Source organism: Anas platyrhynchos, chromosome W, assembly GCF_047663525.1.
Source record: "Anas platyrhynchos isolate ZD024472 breed Pekin duck chromosome W, IASCAAS_PekinDuck_T2T, whole genome shotgun sequence".
NCBI lineage: Eukaryota > Metazoa > Chordata > Aves > Anseriformes > Anatidae > Anas > Anas platyrhynchos.
In genome coordinates, this window is record NC_092620.1 from 1,839,838 (window position 1) to 1,859,014 (window position 19,177).

General features: G+C 45.6%; 1 protein-coding gene across 4 annotated transcripts; it reads left to right on the plus strand.

The window, feature by feature from the left end:
• The first annotated feature begins 1,922 nt into the window (after positions 1–1,922).
• LOC106020373 (immediate early response 3-interacting protein 1) lies at positions 1,923–19,054 on the plus strand. Of its 4 annotated transcripts, XM_027447636.3 has the most exons (3): positions 2,074–2,231; positions 12,058–12,159; positions 18,854–19,054. In XM_027447636.3, the coding sequence occupies exons 1-3, from the start codon at positions 2,141–2,143 to the stop codon at positions 18,907–18,909; spliced, it is 249 nt and encodes an 82-aa protein (XP_027303437.1). In that variant the 5' UTR covers positions 2,074–2,140; the 3' UTR covers positions 18,910–19,054. The 4 variants fall into 4 exon arrangements, with proteins under 4 accessions (XP_071886629.1, XP_071886628.1, XP_071886627.1 ...); XM_072030528.1 differs by lacking the exons at positions 12,058–12,159; positions 18,854–19,054 and adding an exon at positions 2,633–12,040 and having other exon boundaries at positions 1,923–2,231; XM_072030527.1 differs by lacking the exons at positions 12,058–12,159; positions 18,854–19,054 and adding an exon at positions 2,561–12,040 and having other exon boundaries at positions 1,925–2,231.
• The last annotated feature ends 123 nt before the right edge of the window (positions 19,055–19,177 follow it).

Consider the following 19,177-nt stretch of genomic DNA (forward strand, 5'->3'; position numbering starts at 1 on the left):
AGGCAAACCCATTTGTGGAATTGCTTTTGCTCAGGGACCTGGATGCACTTGGTGGGTAATGCAAAAGAACGGAGAGGTCCGGTGTGTACCTCAAGGGGATTTAATACTGGGTGAGACTAGCCCATGAATTGAATTGTATCATGTTAATTACTATATACTACTGTATGTCATCACTACCATGATTTCTATGTACCCTAGATGAAGATGGTGATTAATTAGAATGTATGGGAAAGAGTGTAACCTGAGCATGACATAAATGGTATGGAATAAGGGGTGGATAGATGTCCTGGTTTTAGTTAGGACAGAGTTAATTTTCCTCCTAGTAGCTGGTAGAATGCTATGTTTTGGCTTAGGATGAGAAGAGTGCTGATAACACCCCGATGTTTTAATTGTTGCAGAGCAGTGCTTACACCAAGCCAAAGACGTCTCAGCTTCTTGCTCTGTCCTGCCAACAGGCAGGCTGGGGGGTGCCACAGGAGCTGGGAGGGGACAGACCCAGGACAGCTGACCCAAACTAGCCAAAGGGGGTATTCCATCCCATCTGACGTCATGCTAAACAATATATAGGGGTGGCTATAGGAGCAGGTGATCGCGGGGGTTGGACCCCAGGGGGTCCCAAGCCAGACCAACCCGCTCCTGACGAATAAACCCCACGGCACAGACCCACACCTGGAGCAGCTCCCAAAGAGCCTGTTTTTCGCTGCCTGTGGAGAAGCCCACACAGGACCAGCCCAGGAAGGTCGGCACCCCACGAGAGGGACTCCACAACAGAGCAGGGGGGAGAACGATTGTGAAAGAGCAGTGGAAACAAAGCACCACGGACTGATGGCAGCCCTCACTCCCAGCCCCCCCACACCACTCAGGGCAGGGAAGAGGTGGAAGAGAGTGGATGGGGGAAGGTGCCCCCAGCTTGTTTCTCTGTTTCTCACTGCTCCAGCCTGTCAGAAATAGGTAATAAATTTTATTAATCTTCCTATGCTAAGTCTGTTTTGCCCGTAACGATAATTGTAGAGTGATCCCCACTGAGGTACACTTGAGGAGCCCTTGAGGTACACTTCTTCATTTATAAGGTGAGAGAGGGAGTTAGGAGAATCTTATCAAGTAGAGATAGAGCGCTGACAGCATTAAACTAGGCTGCTACTTAGTGCTTTTGCATCGTCTATGGTGTCATTTCCATAAACTCCTCCCCTCTGCACTTGTGCGGTGCCTTCTGGTGGTGGGCGCTGAGGGTCGTGAGGATGAAGTAAGATGTCTTCATCAGGGTTGAACTTTTCACATCGTCTCCTTGTGCATGCTCTCTGAGCCCCTGGTCACAATCTGGGCCATAAGGTTGCTTTGGTCCGGTTCTCTGGGTCTGAGGGGCCCCTGTTATCTCGAGGCCTTGCATGTTTGACATCCTCTTTTAAGAACAGTCCTCCTTATCTCTGAGCCCTTCGTCACAGTCCAAACCATATGGTTGGTTCGATCTGGTTTTTGGGGTCCCAGGGGCTCCTGTTATCTGGAGGCCTAAGCACAGCACAAGCACATCACAAATGTAGCACATATTAAGCAATGAGTGTTGCCTACATATTCATTCTTAATCAATCGCTCTCTAATTTCTAATCCCACGTTTCATGATGGCCTCATCGTTAAGAGTCTGATGTTATCATCAACCATGGGGCCTGTCGACCCCCATGGCCACACTCTCACATCTCCCCCTTCTTTATTAACATCAACCATCTTCTTGACATGAATTATTACTTCATATATCACAGTCACAATCTGGGCCATAAGGTGTTTTGATCTGGTTCTCAGGGTCCGAGGGGCTCCTATTATCTGGAGGCCTAAGCGCAGCACAGGCACAGGACATCGCAAATGTAGCATATATTCATTCTTAATCAATCGCTCTCTAATTTCTAATCCCATGTTTCAGTAGGTTGATAGTTGGACTAGACGATCTTGGAGGGCTTTTCCAACCCTAATGACTCCATGATTCACTCAGGCTGCGGAGCGGGCCCCGTTCCCCCCACAGCCACCCGTTTGCCGCCATGGCAACGGCGGGGCGTGGCCGCCATTTTGTGTCCGCCCCATCGGGGCCTCCTTGTCCTTCAACGTCCCACTCGAGCGCCACTCCCTCCTTTTGGCGCGTCGCGGCGGTGTCATGGCGTTCACACTGTACTCGCTGCTGCAGGCCGGGCTGCTCGTCGTCAACGCTGTCGCCGTGCTGCACGAGGAGCGCTTCCTCCGCAACGGTGAGTCGCCGCTACCCTGCCCGCCCTCAGCGCCGCCAGCCCCGGGCCCGTCCTGTCCCCCTCCCCCCCCCCCCCCCCCCCCCCCCCCCGCCACGGTCCCGGGCCCCGTCCCTGAAGATGGCGGCTGGGCTCCTGTCACTGCTTTGTGTCCCCTTTTTCTATTCCCTTCTTGTTGTTTCCTTCCCCTTCTCCCCTGTATGTTTCTGAGCTGTTTTGAGAGAGGGAGTTAGGAGAATCTTATCAAGTAGTGATAGAGCGCTGACCACATTAAATTAGGCTGCTACTTAGTGTCTTTGCTAATTATGGTGCATTGTGCAAATTTACTAAAGCAAGAAGCCTTGGGCCCCTTACCAAGGCCAGTCTCCTAATAAGAGTGTGAGCCTATCTTAAGAAACTGGCAGAAACTGGTCCTGCGGATGGACAAGAGCCAAGGAGCAACTGAGTGTGCAAAGACAAGATGTCAGCCATCAGTGATGAGGAAGAGTCAACCTTCATCCCCACGACCCCCGAGGGCCACCACCTGGAGACACTGCGCAAGCACAGATGGGAGGAGTTTATGGAATTGACTCCTTGGAACTAACTTTAATACGAAGCGGGGACAGGTTATGAATATGTACAGCCGTATTGTGAAACTTCATGCATATGTAACTCTTTACTGCATAGAACCAAGGCAAGTTGCCGCGTCAGGTGTGCACGACTTTGGCGGGACTACCCCCCGTGCTGCCCAGTGCTGAATAAACATGCCTACTTTACAGTCTTATTGACTGTGGAGTCTGTTTTCCTCAAGTCAGTTTGGTGAGCCAGCCAGGAGATGCTCTGCTCGGCTGTGGGATTGACTGCGGAGTGGACGCCCCTAGGTGCACCCCGAGTATTTTCCTCGGAGGAGCCTCCACTATCAGCCGCACACTGCGGAAGCAGACAAAGACCTCCTGAAGCCACGGGCAAATGGTATGTTTTACAGTAGAGGAAGGGCCTGTAAGTCGTATGCGTGGACAGGGCAGCTGGTAAATCATGCAGAGACATCTGGCGTGCAGCACAGTCCCCATATGGGAGGAGGGTACCCTACAGGCTGACCGGTAGAGCGGCCACTAGCGATCTTGGGAGTAGATTGAGCATATCTGAGGTTACTGCTGCATCCCAGTTTTGGGAGCCTGGACGGACCTGCTAACAACTATAAGAAGCAGGAGAAGGGTAAGCGGGCCTCTCACAATTGTGACAAGGTTATCTGGGTAATATTTGCAGCTGCTGGAGGGATATTAATTGGAGTGGTAATAATTGTATGTCTTATTTGTGGATGGCTGGGTATCTCATGTTGAAAGCATTTGTGTAAGTGTACGTGTTTGAGACCAAGTATTGTTGTGAAGTGAATTACTCCACGAGGAACACGGTCAGAGACGATACAAACCAGTTTGGTTATTGTTTAAGTGATATATTCTTGTGGTATGAACGAGAAGCGCAAGGGGCCTCTCTGTGTGATTGCATGATTGTGCTGTGTGAGTGAGATGCAGCATCGCTGCAAAGCGAATGCAGAGTTCCGATCCGCGGTTCCATATTCTCCGTGAGGGGATCGGCCGGAGACGAACAAAACGCATGACAGACCAAAAAGAAGTGCTGTTTTATCCAAGTGTTGACTGGTGGTGCCCGATATACGGGCCTGGCAGTGCATCTTGTAATCCTATTTTTGTTCTTAAATACATAAATGCATATATTTATTAAATAAATAAATAGGAGGGGGGCTGACTGATTATCAAAGCGGTAGAATGGAGAGTCACTTCTTTAGTGGTTCGGGCTTGAGCCCTGAGAATTTGGTAAGAAGGGGGAGAGCAAATTTATTTAGGCCTCAATACTTTTTTTAACCCCCATATTGACTGATACGCAGATGTGATTCCTTGTTTTGTGTGGGCTTACTAACAAAGTGCATGAGAAAAATTGTCATTCGGTTTGAAATTTGGTCCTGTTGAAATGAAAGTTTTGTGGAAAAGGTGGTATTGTTTGTCTAGAAGACAGAAGGCTGAGTGCTTCAGGTGTTTTCCTGAAGCCCTGTGGATTTATGATTGGAACAGGGCTCATTAACAATATGAAATAGTAAAGTTTGTATGCGGAAGGAAGAGTTTAATCCCAGAGAACTGGGACATTTGGGAAGAAGATTAGGAAAAGATAGTAAAAACCCGCAGTAAAAAGGTTTGCGTGGAAATTGAAACAAGGGACAGTAACTAATATAAATAAATAAAAGGGAATGAATGGGAAATCAAGGAAATGGGTAATATCCAAAACAAAGACGTTTTAAAGAAAGCCTCCTTGGGTGCATATTGGCACGTTGGAAGGATATTGTTAGAACTGGGGGCACAGAAAGCAAGAGGACTTTCATTAAGTATTGCAATCAATGTTGGCCACTACATAAGCTAAACGGCCACTTTATGGACCAATCGACTATAACACTATCTTGCAAATAATGTTGGTTTTGAGGAGAGAAGGGAAATAGGATGAAATGTTGTCAGCATCTTGAATGGAAAAGGCGTGGAATTAAGTTGGCCCCTGACTGAGCCTTTGGTGTTGGCATGAGAAAAGCACAGGCTGGAGAAAGATAAAGGAAGGGTTAAAAGGGTTGTCGAAGGTGTTAAAGGTGTGGCATGTAGTATTTGACAGAGCTGTTTGAAGTTGAATGAGCAGGGAAAGAGCATGTAGGAATGTTATAGTTCTGCCTCAACCCGAGGCCGAGATCTCAAAATCACAGGTGTGAGCCCTCTGGGGCAGAGGGACCATGATTGGTCCGAGAGAGTTGTCATGGAAACAGAAAAGCAGCTAACTCTTAAAACAACCTGATTTCATGTGTGAGCTCAGATTGCCAGTGGGACCGCTCAGGGAACTGTTAACGATTGCATTCCCCTGACTGACCCCCCACTGAGACCCTAATCACCCCGGAAATAATGAACGGTTATGTAAATACAAAAATCTGGTTAAATTGGGAATTGAGAATCTGTTCCAACAAGGTCCAAAAGAAACCCCTATGGAATTTTTGGACCAACTTCAAAATGCAATGGAAAACAAAACAAAACAAAAAGAATTTGGACCTGACTTCAGAATACAAACAGAGGCAATTGGCTAGCCTCTTTCTAGGGCAATTGGCCCCTGATATCAGAAAGAAATTGTCCTAGGCTGCAAGATAAATTTACAACAGTCAGGAATGATGGGGACCTGGGGCATCTACCCTAGCAGGTCCACTAGTTGAAGAAAAACTAGGAAACGAAGAGAGAGGCTGGAATTTTTTGTTGGTTAAGGGAGCTTCTTTCCCTGTGTTAAGTAGTCTGTAAATGTAAGAGGAACAACTGGCCAACAGGAAAAGGCGTGGTTTTTTTTTTTTTTGTTTGTTTGTTTGTTTTTGTGCAATGCTTGAAATTTAAATTGGGGAAAAATGATTGGAATTACAAAATGGGAAAAACAGACAAGTTTGGTTCACGGTACTAGATTTACAGGCTGCCTTTTTCTGCCTTCCTGTGGTAACTGAAAGCCAGAAACTCTTTGCCTTTGAATGGGAAAATCCTAATAGAGGATGGAAAACTCAGCTTACTTGGACGGTGTTACCACAGGGGTTCAAGAATAGCCCCACCATATTTGGCACTGTGATCTTGAAGCTTGAAAGACCCCTTTGGGAAAAGGGGACATTGTTGCAACACACAAATGATAGCCACTGAAGAAGAAAAGGAATGTGTATAATGGACTATTAATTTACTATATATTTTTTTTTTTCGGCACCAATACTGTGAACCCAGCAGCCTCTTTCCTTAGTAACAGAGTTTCCAGATTACCCATTCATGATTGCATCAAGACCACGGACATGGTATACTCCAGCTGACCAGACTTAAAGGATACACCCCTAGAAGATGCGGAGGATTGGTATATAGATGGCAGCAGCTTCATCCGCCAGGAATTTCGCCTCACAGGATATGCGGTAACAAACATCAGCCCAAAAGGTGGAAATCATCGCCTTGATAAGAGCTTTTGAGCTGGCAAACATTTGGACAGATTTGAAATATGCCTTTGGTGTGGTGCATGCACACGGGGCAATTTGGAAGGAGAGAGGACTTTTATCTTCCTCAATTAAACATGCAGAAGAGATATTGCAGTATACCTGCCTACATCAAGGAGGGGATACTGATATTGAAAGGGAAAATAGAATGGCTGATGCAGGAGCCAAAGGGGTAGCAGAACGGGCATCTGAGAGTCAAATTTTGGCATTAGTATCAGGAACAGAAAACCAGGCATTAACAAAAGCTTTCGAAAATGAGTAGAATACTCTAAGATGTAAACGGAAAATCTTACGTACAGGTTTAACATAAATAACTGTCCTGGTTTCAGTTAGGACAGAGTTAATTTTCTGATGGGAGAATTGTGATACCATATTAAATTGAATGGTAATTGGAGAACATAATAAAGCATGCTGGGGAGCTGAAGTAGTGTAAGAGTTTTTAAATAGCAAATGGATAGGGCCTAATTTGTATACCATTGTTAGACAGGTATAAAAGTAATCAAGCTCCAAACAGCGGTAAATTATTTTTTTTTTTTGAACTCCCAAGAAAAGGGGGTGTCAGTATTTGTCGGTATTAACTGACACCTTTTCAGGATGGCCAGAAGCATTCCTGACCAGAGCAGCCAAGGCTCTGGAGGTAATTACAAGCAATAAAACCTCATTTTGCAGTTTCAGCAACTATATCCTCTGACAGGGGCAAAAGTGGTACAACAAATTAGCTGCCATTTGGGTATAGACTGGCAACTTCATACCACAATTGCCCTCAGTCGAGTGGCCAAGTAGAAAAATGAACCACTTAATCAAACAGAAAATTGTGAAATTGGGACAAGAATCAAGTTTGGTCTGGCCTCAGTCTATTCCTTTAGCCCTTTTGCATATACCAAGGGCAAAGGAAGGGCTAAGCTCCTTTGAAATCTTATATGGACGACCCTATGGAATACAAAGAGGAATATCCATGCAAGCTGGGGATGAACCCATGACCTCCTATATGGTGGTCTTAGGTAAACAGCTTAATGAAATTGGAAAGCATGTGAGTGGGACTCCGGGTAGAGGGTTAGATGGACCACTGCACAATAGACAAGCTGGAGGTTATGTGCATGTAAAGTGTCTTGCAGAGAAGACCTTGGAACCTCAGTGGGAAGGACCGTTCCAGGTCACAGAGATCAGAATCAAGGAGCAGAATGCCTGGATCCATCACACCAGAGTGAAAAAGGCACCCAAGACCCCATGGAACATTACTCAGGTGTGACCTGGAAGGTTACATTTCTCACAGTCTTAATGGTATCATTGGTCAAGGAAACTGAACAGTGGGTGCACAATACCTATGTGAAACTCACCCAGGCAGTGAGTGATAGTTTCAACCTTTCTGACTGTTGGGTGTGCACACTGCTGCCTAGAGGCAACCTAGAATTCCCCATGTGGGGCATACCCAGTATGAATTGGACATTGACCTTTGCGCACGCAAGAAATGGAACATGTCCATTTGGCAAGGATGATTGCGAACATCTAGGGGAGAGATCTGAGCTACTCCCATGTGAAAATGTTAACATGTAACTTTTAATCTTACTAAAACTTGAGATTATGGTGTAGGTGTCACAATATGTGCTGATAAAAAGGATACGAACTCAGGATCTCATAGCCTCAATTCTCTCGCACAAATTTGCAAGCTACAAAAAGGATTCTATTGGCTATGTAGAGATGGGCGTGCTAGAAAAGCTTACCCTTAAATTGGAAGGGTCATTGTATCGGGGGCTGTCTTAGCCCTTGTGTTGGGTCTGTCTGAGCTGGAGTCACCTTTTCCCTGCAGCAGCCCACACAGTGCTGTGCTCTGCACTCATAGCTGGAACAGCACTGATATCACTCCAGTGTTGTGTCTATTGCTGCGTAGTGCTGGCACAGCATCAGGACTCCTTCCAAGCCCCCAAGAACCAGCAGGCTGGGGGTGGGCAAGTGATGGGGAGGGGACATCGCCAGGGCAGCTGACCTAAACCAACCAAAGGGATACTCCATAACACCTGATGTCACACTCAGCAATAAAAAGGGGGGGGCTCTCATGGGGGAGGGGGCTGTTCCTCCTGAACAACCACTACGCGTTTTGAGGCCCTGCTTCCCAGGACGTGGCCGAATATCGCTCGTTGATGGGAAGTAGAGAATAATTTTTTTCCCCCTCTCTCTGTGCTTCCGCGCGGACTTATTGTTTCTCTTGTTTCTTTTTTCTCCCCATTCCCTTTCCCTTTAATTAAACCTTTCTCATCTCAAACCTTGAGTTCTCTGTGTTGTATTTTCTCCCCCTTCCTCTTTGAGGAGAGGGGGAGTGAGAGAGCGGTTGTGGTGGAGCTCGGCTGCCCACCTGAGTAAAACCACCACAGTCTTTTTTGTCGCCCAACGTGGGGCTCGAGGGTTGAGAAAACAATAGCATTGGTTGAAGTATTTACAACTAACATACTGGTAGTCACAATGTTTGATTTTCTGTTAATATTTTTCTGTGTGACTATGTTGTATGTAGTCCATTCCCTGTTCTCTTTTTTCCTTTACATCCGATCGGAGAAAGTGTTGAAGTCTGTGCTTGGTTTCTTTATCATGTTGTGCTGTAACATGCTGGCCTTCAGTTTTGTCTGGTACTCAGGCCCTGCATTGTTATCTTCCTGGTCTCCTGGAGATTATCTTTTTGGAAATATTAAGAATTCCAGCGCCTTCTTTTTTGCCCCTAGCAGTCAATCAGTGAATAATATCGGGGGTGGTGCCTTCTTCTTTTCTCCCTGTGGGCTAATTACAGCAGCCTTTGAGTATTTTGGATACCCTTGGTCGGATATTATCCTCCTATTACTAGTTCTAGTGTTTGTCTTCTTCCCCAAGGTAAAGCAATTTATTAAGAATATTATCCAAGGACCTGTCCCCAGACAAAGTAGTTGTGGGGGGCAAGGTGTGTGTGGGGATTTGGGCAGGTACCTGTCACAGTTTTCTCCTCCGATGGTTCGTAACTTCACCCCTGAACAAGTGCAAAATCCAAGAAAACTGGTAGAATGTTTGAAAGACGTATGCCCTGACCCTGGCAATACTAGAGAACTCCACCAGCTTGCTGCACTCTGCTGGGGTCTGGCTTATGCCTATCAAATGTCAATTAACATTGCCCAGCACCCTCAAGGGGATAGGGAAGTTCCTGAATTTGATGATGAGACAGCACACACTGTGACCACCCCAGAGGACCGACCATCTATGGTATCAGTCGCCCCTATAGTAAAGACAAAACAGTGGAAACGGAGATCAGGTCGTTTAGTAAGGGAAGAAGCTCCTCCTAAGGATGAGGGAGAAGAGGAAAAGGCAGGCAGCTCCAAAGCAGCAGCATCACGGCAACATCAGGGAGAAGAGACTGAAATCATAGATGAATCAGAAACTACTCGGTCTCTATCCTTGAGTGAGCTGCGAGAAATACGAAAGGATTTCAGTCGTCATCCAGGTGAGCACATCCTCACCTGGCTGCTTCGATGCTGGGACACTGGGGCCAATAGCCAACAGCTAGAAGGCAATGAAGCCAAGCAGCTGGGATCCCTCTCTAGAGAAAGGCTCATTGATAGAGTAATTGGGAGAGAGGCACAAGTTCTCAGCCTCTGGAGGCGAATCCTAAAAGCTGTGAAAGAAAGGTATCCCCACAAGGAAGATATTGTATACCAAGTAGGCAAATGGACCACTATGGATAAGGGCCTCCAGCAGCTGTGGGAATTAGCTGTGCTGGAGATGCTTTATAGTGATTTAAACAATGCCCAGACACCTAAAGACCCTGATGAAGTCCAATGCACAACATCCATGTGGCGGAAGTTTGTACGGGCTGCACCCTCATCACCTGCCAGCACACTGGCAGCAATGGATTGGGAGGAGGGGATGTGGATAACGTGTCCAACCAACACTGTATCGAACCTAGAAATAGTGAAAGAATTTACTAACTTTTTAGAAAAGGGGGGACTGAGAGAGGGAGTGAGGAGAATCTTATCAAGTAGAGATAGAGCACTGACGGCATTAAACTAGGCTGCTACTTAGTGCCTTTGCATTGTCTATGGTGCATTGTGCAAATTTACTAAAGCAAGAAGCCTTGGGCCCCTTACCAAGGCCAGTCTCCTAATAAGAGTGTGAGCCTATCTTAAGAAACTGGCAGAAACTGGTCCTGCGGATGGACAAGAGCCAAGGAGCAACTGAGTGCGCAAAGACAAGATGTCAGCCATCAGTGATGAGGAAGAGTCAACCTTCATCCCCACGACCCCCGAGGGCCACCACCAGGAGACACTGCGCAAGCGCAGATGGGAGGAGTTTATGGAATTGACTCCTTGGAACTAACTTTAATACAAAGCGGGGACAGGTTATGAATATGTACAGCCGTATTGTGAAACTTCATGCATATGTAATGCTTTACTGCATAGAAGCGGGAATTTGGGCAGGAGTGACATTTCTTGGCCCTTCTGCCTGCCCCCTGGTGGGACTCAGCTGGGGCTTTGGTTTTACTTGTCCTTTCCTGGAGCTCCAGGAACCCCAAGACGTGTGGGATGATGGAGGGGTCAAGCCCCTCACCAAGCCTGCGTGAGTCTTGGGAATAACCGCAGGCTTATCCAGGTGGGAGCACAGCACCCAGCCTGGTGCTAGCAGAGCAAGAGAGACAAGGAAGGAAAAAGGGGTGAAAGAGAAGGAAATCGCTCCCAAGCTGTCTCTGGAGGAAAGAAACTCCCAGGTTGCACCGTGCAGCTCTGCACAGGGTCAGTCCCTCCTGTGTCTGCCCTGTTCATCCCCAAATGTGTAAGGGTTGTGAGCAGCGGGACCAAAACTACGCAGTCCTATTGCTGGGGGACGGTGCTGTGCTCTGTCTCCTTGTAGCTCATCTCCCCACTGCCTTGGCAGGGAAGGCTTCTCATGCCCTCCTGTTTTTGTGTTTTCCTGGGGTTTTGTGTTTTCCACTCCTGTTGGTGTGGTGGCATTTCATACCGAAGTATGAAACCTGCCTCACTGCTTGCTTTATGTTTGTCTGTGCTCAGAGAATTAAAAATGTCCCTGCAGGCAGTCTGCATGATTTAGAGAAAGCCATTTTAAACCTTCTGATGTTTTCTTAGTGACTCCTTGTGCATCCTGGCACTGTTTGCCTTTAAACATCACTACACACTGAGCAAAGCCAATTCAGGCTGTTTCCAGTGGCACGCAGCTCTGTTGTTCTTTGACAGGCAGGCCAGCCACAGATAGCCCATCTCTAAATGTTCATTCCCATCGCAGTGTTTGTCAACACTGGCTCAGTTGCTGAGCTGCCACCCAAAAAGTTTGAGTCATTTCTGTAGCACTTCAGAAAATCATTGTCCCAGTTTGGAATTTGTTCTGTTTCCATCACGTAGCTCGTTTCTGAAGTGTTGCTTCATACCCAGCAATTACTTGTTCGTTTATCTTCTGGTAAAGGCCTGTGAGCAGATGTAGGCAATCTTTTTTATATTATTTTGGCGGATGCTTTTCTAAAGTCCAAATAAACTCACTTGGTTCTCTGTCATGCAGAGAATAGTAGTATATTAAAAAGGTAAGGGTTTCCTTTGCAGAAACATTGATCTCTTGTTACCGTTGCGTTCATTAAGATGTTTAACAGTTTGTGGTATATCGTTTCAAGCAATAGAATCTGAAATGAAGCTAATTGGTTTGTAGTTTGCTTTTCTAATGTTAGTGATAAACTCAACCATACTCAAGGTAGATCACTCGTTAATATCGCTGATAGCGTTTGTTGAATGGCTTCGTTTTTTTGTTGTTGTTAACATGGCTGCCTATTTTCATGTGGCACAGTTGGCTGGGCAAGTGATCAAGGGATTGGAGGATTTGGAGACGCACCAGGAATTAAAGCACAGCTAATGAACCTCATTCAGTCTGTACGAACCATTATGAGAGGTAAGATGATGATGATCGTTTGTTTAAACTCTCATCTGTGAAGTTTTGTTTCTGTGCTTTAATGACATAATGCCGGCATGTGTCTCTTTCTTTTACCAAACAGCTGCTCTCTCTGCTTGTCATCCAGTCTGTCCTTCTTTTTTCTCCACTTCCAGAAAAAATCCCAGTTTCCTTCTTTTTCTAATACTGGTGTGGTACGAGTTCACAGTCCAAAGCTATGGTGGTGGAAGGGAAGTGGGGCACATCCGTCCATCACACACCAGCATACACCCCTGAGCCCTTTGTGCACTTTTCTCTCCAGAAGAAAGCTGCTGACGAGACAAGCTGGGGGCTGTCACTGCTCTGGTGGTGAATCCAGGGGTGTTATCAAGACAGAGAAGGAGAAGAACAGTAACACAAAAATGGAAATTGTCTCTTCAGAGTTGGCGAACTCTGTGGATACAGTGTGCTTGTCAGAAATGTAACTTACACACACCGGGCCAGTCAAATCCACTGTTGAAATCTTATCAGAGCTTTTGTTCATCACTGCAGTATTTTCCAGGACCACTGCATGTGTACCAAGGTCTTTGGAGGAGTAATGTGAGGTGCAGTGCCTGGTGCAACAGAAATGGGATGAAACAAATCATTAGGTATTAGATTAAGCATGAAGAGCTGAAGGGATGAAAGACACGGACTCCTGATGGCTCTTGAACAGAAGACCTTTATTGCCATTTTCCTCCACTACATATACTTTCCCCATAGCCCCATGCGCTGCCCACACGCCCGAATCTGTCATACAATTGGTTAGAGACCCTCAGACATGCGCCTCAAGCCAGTCAGCAATTGGCCACTGCCCAAAGCTCATCTTTAACACTGTAGCCAAGTTAATTTATCTCGACCTTGCTCATGTTTTTGTTTCTACCACTTATTTCCTCATTATCTCTAATTCAGGGACGTGTGAAACAGCGCAAAGCCATCTGTGAATTCCTTTCCCGCAAAGAGCCATTTGTATTTGAAGCCAATCCAATTAATAACAGGATATAGCTAACAGCAGTACAGAACTGATAGCTGGGGTGCTGGTGATAGAGCTGATTTAATTAATTATGGAGGTGTCCTTTTACACTGCCTCTTATCTTTTTGCCCTTTAACATTAAAAGGGTCTTATCCTCTTCTCCATTTGGCTAGTTGCATTCAAACTAAAGCTGAACAAAATTTTTATTTGAAGGGATTTCTCAAAATATATTACCTATTTCCTCATTATAGAAATACACATCTCAAGGAATGTCTCTTATCTTGTGATTTCTGGTTGTTCTTCCAAAAATGAAAACTTTGTCAGTAGTGAGAAATTAGGGGCTTGGGTCTCTTAATATTCCTTAATAAATTTTCAATATACATATACATATATAAAATCTGGGGAGAGGTCAAAGAATTTGGTTCAGATATAAAACAAAACCAAATGTCATTTCCCTAAAATGGTGTTACCCAAACAAGTGCCCTAGCGGTTCTCCAGCCACCGTTAATGCACCCCACTGTAAGGCTGATGGAGAAAGAATTTGTGTAACCGAGGACCCCAAGACGCAATGGGTTTTGGCAGGCTCTTTCCATGAGCTCCCCTGATTATACTTGGCTCCTGCAGGAATTCCTCACTGCACACATTTCCTTGGTGACCCTGGGTCCTCCCCTGCTGCCACTCACCTCAGGAGAACTTTCACTGCTATGCTGATCACAACCAACAGTAACAGACTGCCACTGAGAGACACTATGATAATGTTATCAGTAATCAGTGATGAACCTTGAAAAGCAGATGGAAACCACAGGTGAGTTTTGCCAACAAGCAGCTTTAGGAAATGCAACCTTTTGCAAAAGGACCCCAGGTTGTCACAGGTTGCACACAGGTCCTTCTGCTGCAAACCATGGACTGAGAGGGGTGACTGACCAGCTGTGAGTTAGGAGGGCATTCCCGTCAACTAGTTTTTCTTCAAAAATCTTGCAGCTCAGTTAATTAACTCATGGGTGTTTATCTACCAAAGGACAATCCCAAACTGCTTCACAGAGCTGATGCTGAAACCCAGCCCTATGGATCTAAGGATGGAATAGTGTAGCCCCACACTGCTAGACCACAGAACTGTCATTTCAGATATTATTCACTTTTTTGCAGTAAAGTCATTGCAGGATCCCATATCTTACTGCTTCTCTCGCCAGCACTCTCCATCCACTTCCACCCTTTTCAATTTCAGTTTCCATCCTTTTTGGCTCTTGGGTTTATTTCAAAACTTAATGGACTGAAATCTGGCTTAGATTTCCCCTTCTACATCCATTTTCGAGTTCCCCACTCCTGTCTTCTGCCACAACAGCTCCTTTCATTTCCATCATTCTGCCCTCTCTAAAATCCCAACAGCAACAGATCTATGGCTAATTCCTTCCTTCCTTTTGAGCTCATTCACAAAGCTGTATCTGTTAAATCTTGTACATTTGCTAACATTTGATAACATTGCTATTACCTAGAGCCTCTCACTGCTGTTGTCACACAAATAAACACTGCAAAACTGATTTTAAATGCTAATGAAAAAAAAAAGGAAAGTAAAGCACCTTCTTCCTTGGAAACTAAGGTGGTGTGAAAGCCTTCTTCAGCATCATGGAACATACTGAAAAGGAAAGCCAAAAGACATTCAGATCACAGTTCAAAATAATGTTTATTTTAGATCCGTTTATGACCTCTGAATATTTCACCATCTCTAATGTGAATGATCTTTACAACTTCCTAGTGATATTGAAACTTTATGCTATTAGACATTTTGCAGATTGGGAATCAAAGCATAGAGGGGACAAGTCCTAGAGACAGAATTTAATCTGACATCAAAAAAATGAATGTTTCTCTTAAGGTAATAAACCTCCCCAGCTGCCTTGAGTTTGACTGCATGTTTCCCTACATCATCTAATCTTGGCATGGCCAAAGGCCAGGCATCACACTCTAGCCCAACCCTAGCTGCGACATTGTTTGTCTATACCCCTCAAATGGATGCAGTCAGGTAGGCTCCTAATAAAGCACACTGACAGCTCCAACACTTCTAAAATGCTGGTGGACCAATGTGCAGAACTTCTTCCCCCTCCACCCAGTGAGTACGGGCTTGGCACACCTGGCCAGGATGTGAGAAGCTCGGGCTGAGGCCACACAAACATCTCCACCTGCGACAAAGTCAGATGGGAAGCTTTGCCCTTCTCTTCTGTGCTGCCCCTACAATTTGCTAGTGAGCCTTCAGTGCTGCTAGTGGGGTGATTTATGGGGTCAGGGCTGGAAACAAGACTGCATGAAGCAGACAGACCCCAAACATGCAAAAGCCATAGAATACAATACACAAACAGTGCTGCAAACAGACATCACAACTTCAGCTCACTTTTACCTAATCCCAGCCAATTTGCCCCAGGATACAGAGGGAGACTTTAGGAGAAGAGGTAACTGAGTCCAGGTTTCTCAAGCTCAGGTTTATACATTTTCTTTTACTGTCTCTAGAGGTTTTACTGCCTAACTCCTCTAAAAAAGCTTCAGCCATCACATAGGAAAGTAAGAAGGAATGAACAGCAACTAGACAGAAAGATAATGGGGGCTCAACACGCAATTTCTTGCTCTCTGTCAAACAATAACATTATTTTACCACAGCCACATTGCCTATTACCGACCCCTCGCCAAAACACTGAATTTCTCAGAATGGTGAGTGAAGTTCTCTTCACAGCAAGTCTGGGAGGCAGGGATGTGTTATTAACCCTACTGTCGAGGTGGAAAAACTGAGCCTAACAATTGGTCTTGTATCCGTCAGAGATACCTTTCTCAAGTCGGATTCAGGTGTCACCTTGTATTCATATTGCCACACTAACACATAGACACAGACATGCTGTTGTGGTTTAACCCGGCCGGTTAAACACCAGCTAAACACCACACGGCCGTTCGCTCACCCTCCCCCCTCCCTATCTGGGATGGGGGAGAGAAATAGGAAAGTGAAGCCTGTGAGTTGAGATAAAAACAGTTTATTAAGACAGGAAAATAATAATAACAATAATAATGATAATAGCACTACTACTAATAATGTGTACAAAACAAGTGATGCACAGTGCAATTGCTCACCACCTGCTGACCGATGTCCAGCCTAACCCCGAGCAGTCCGGCCACCTCCCCCGGCTAGCCACCCCTATATATTGTTTAGCATGACATCAGATGGGATGGAATACCCCTTTGGCTAGTTTGGGTCACCTGTCCTGGGTCTGTCCCCTCCCAGCTCTTGCTGCACCCCCAACCTGCCCGTTGGCAGGACAGAGTGAGAAGCTGAAGCATCCTTGGCTTAGTATAAGCACTGCTCTGCAACAATTAAAACATCAGGGTGTTGTTATCAGCACTCTTCTCATCCTAACCCAAAACATAGCATTCTACCAGGTACTAGGAGGAAAATTAACTCTGTCCTAACTGAAACCAGGACACATGTGCACGCTATTTCCACTTGCATGTGTGATGCACAGACTTCCGTTCATTATTTCATTCTATTCTAGCCCCTTTTCTGAATAGAAATGGGGAACCACAGGCTGTTTGTATCCTGATGACATCCAGTTAATAAATACATTAATAAATTGTCTGCCACTATGTTCTTAGGTATCAAAAGAACTTGTATCTAAAGTCTTATATGTTGCACTTTCAATTCTACTCTCTTTAATAATTACTCTCAATAAACTTGCATTAAAATATAATTGTTGTGAAAAATCTGTGTAGCCACAGGTTGCGTAAGATAATGTAGATGCCTGAATAAAATACAACCCCATAGGAAAAAATATCCAAGCCAAAGCCATGTTCACATTTATACGAGGAACGATATCACCTCTGAAATGATGCTTAGACTGAATTACTGCATATGACAAGCATCAGCATATGACAGGCAGCAACTCCTTTTGTAAAGCTTGGACAACAAAACCAAGCAGCGTAATTTTGCAGCTAAACAGACTGTCCAGGCTTTGCCTCTTCTCAGTTCATGTATGTGTGCATGTCTGTGAACAAGATGAAATGTCGTCTGAGGAGCTGTTTCAGGATGTCAGGTGAAATTTCCCCGTGTGGTGGTTTTACTTGGGTGGGCGGCCGAGCTCCACCACAGCCGCTCTCTCACTCCCCCTCCTCAAAGAGGAATGGGGAGAAAATACGATGAAAAGGACTCAAGGGTTGAGATAAGGACAGGGAGATCACATAGTAATTATCGTGATGGGCAAAACAGACTCGGCATAGGGAGATAGTAAGATTTATTGCCTATTACTAACAAGCTAGAGAAGTGAGAAACAAATGAAAGAAAACAAAAGCACCTTCCCCCCATCCGCCCTCTTCCACCTCCTCCCCCTGAGAGGCACAGGGGAACAGGGGTTATGGTCAGTCTATAGCGCTTCTTCTCCTCCGCTCTTTCTCAGTCACTCTCATCCCCTGTGCTGTGGGGTCCCTCCCACGGGATGCAGTCCTTTCCAAACAGATCCAGCGTGGGCTTCCCACAGGCAGCAGCTCTTCAAGAACTTCTCCAGATATGGGTCCATACCACGGGGTCCATCCCTCGGGAGCAAACTGCTCCAACCTGGGTCCCCCACAGGCAGCAGCTCCTGCCAGGTCACCTGCTCCTGCGTGGTCTCCTCTCCATGGGCTACAGGTCCGGCCCAGAATCTGCTCCAGCAGGGGTCCTCCACAGGCCGCAGCCTCCGTCAGTGCAGGTCCACCTGCTCCACCGTGGTCCTCACCACAGGCCGCAGGGGACTTCTGCTCCGGCGCCTGGAGCACCTCTCCCCCTCCTTCTTCACTGACCTTGGTGCCTGCAAGGCTGTTCCTCACTCCTCTCACTCTCCCAGCTGCTGTGTGGCGCAGCGTTTTTTTCCCTTCTACATCCATTTTTGAGTTCCCCACTCCTGTCTTCTGCCACAACAGCTCCTTTCATTTCCATCGTTCTGCCCTCTCTAAAATCCCAACAGCAACAGATCTATGGCTCATTCCTTCCTGTCTGCTTATCATCCAGTCTGTCCTTCTTTTGGGTTCATGCATGGATTCTATAGGAAGGTACATGTTGCAGCGTGCAGTGCTTATGCTCTAAGTTTGTTGAAGCGTAAAATGTTCCCTGCTTTTCAGGCAGGGCCAATTTGGACATCTGCGTCTGTAAGGTGCCACTGTGGCATCTTACCTTTTCCTGGGGTCTGGGAGGAAGCTTGGTATGGAACAGGTTCACATTGGCTCAGTGCAGTTTTATGTGAAGTACCAGGTGAGGGAAATGTAATTCTTGGGATTCTTAAAGGTAAGCCCATGCTTAGATGGATGGGGGGGGGGGAACGTTCTTAACTTAGAAGTTACCAATAGTTTTTCACTATAAAGCATATCAAAATTCATTTTATAAGTGCAAGTATGTATTTTATAAACAGCAAGTAACAAATCTTACTTTGTGGTGGGCAAGACAAGTAAAAACTGGTACATTTTTTCTAAACTGTAGTAAAAACAGGGACAGAAACAGACATTTGGAGAAAGGGATGTTTGAGCCAAAGTTAAGAGGCAATAAATATTTGTACTGTTGCTTCCTACTAGCTTTTAGAACCCTAGGCTGTGATCCTGAATTCCTTACACTAATCTTGATCCTGCATAAGAAAATGAGGTGTATTTTTTAAACTTCTGCTCCTTAGAAGGTGGTCTCCAATTACTCTTGTTCTTTCTCTGCAGTGCCATTAATAGCAGTGAACTCCGTTACCATTGTGCTCCTCCTGTTGTTTGGTTGAAGATACCTGTTGCAAAATCTTTTGGACATCCAAAGAAGCAAGTTGCTAGCCGTCACTGCTCTGAGTTTTCTGGGATCCAGCATGGTTTAGCTGCCAGTTTGACATTCAACTTAAAATAATAAAGACACTATTTCTATTTATCCTATTTCCTAATGTTCACTTTCAGTTTCATTAAACAAGATAATGGGATTAATGCAACAGTGCTGCAAATATACTGAACTGTGACAAGTTCTGTTGCTGCCTGTTAATCGCGTTGACTGTTAGAACA

What these genes read in the sequence shown, in the direction of transcription:
- LOC106020373 (XM_072030528.1), top strand. Translation starts at nt 8,716, where the DNA reads ATGTTTGATTTTCTGTTAATATTTTTCTGTGTGACTATGTTGTATGTA.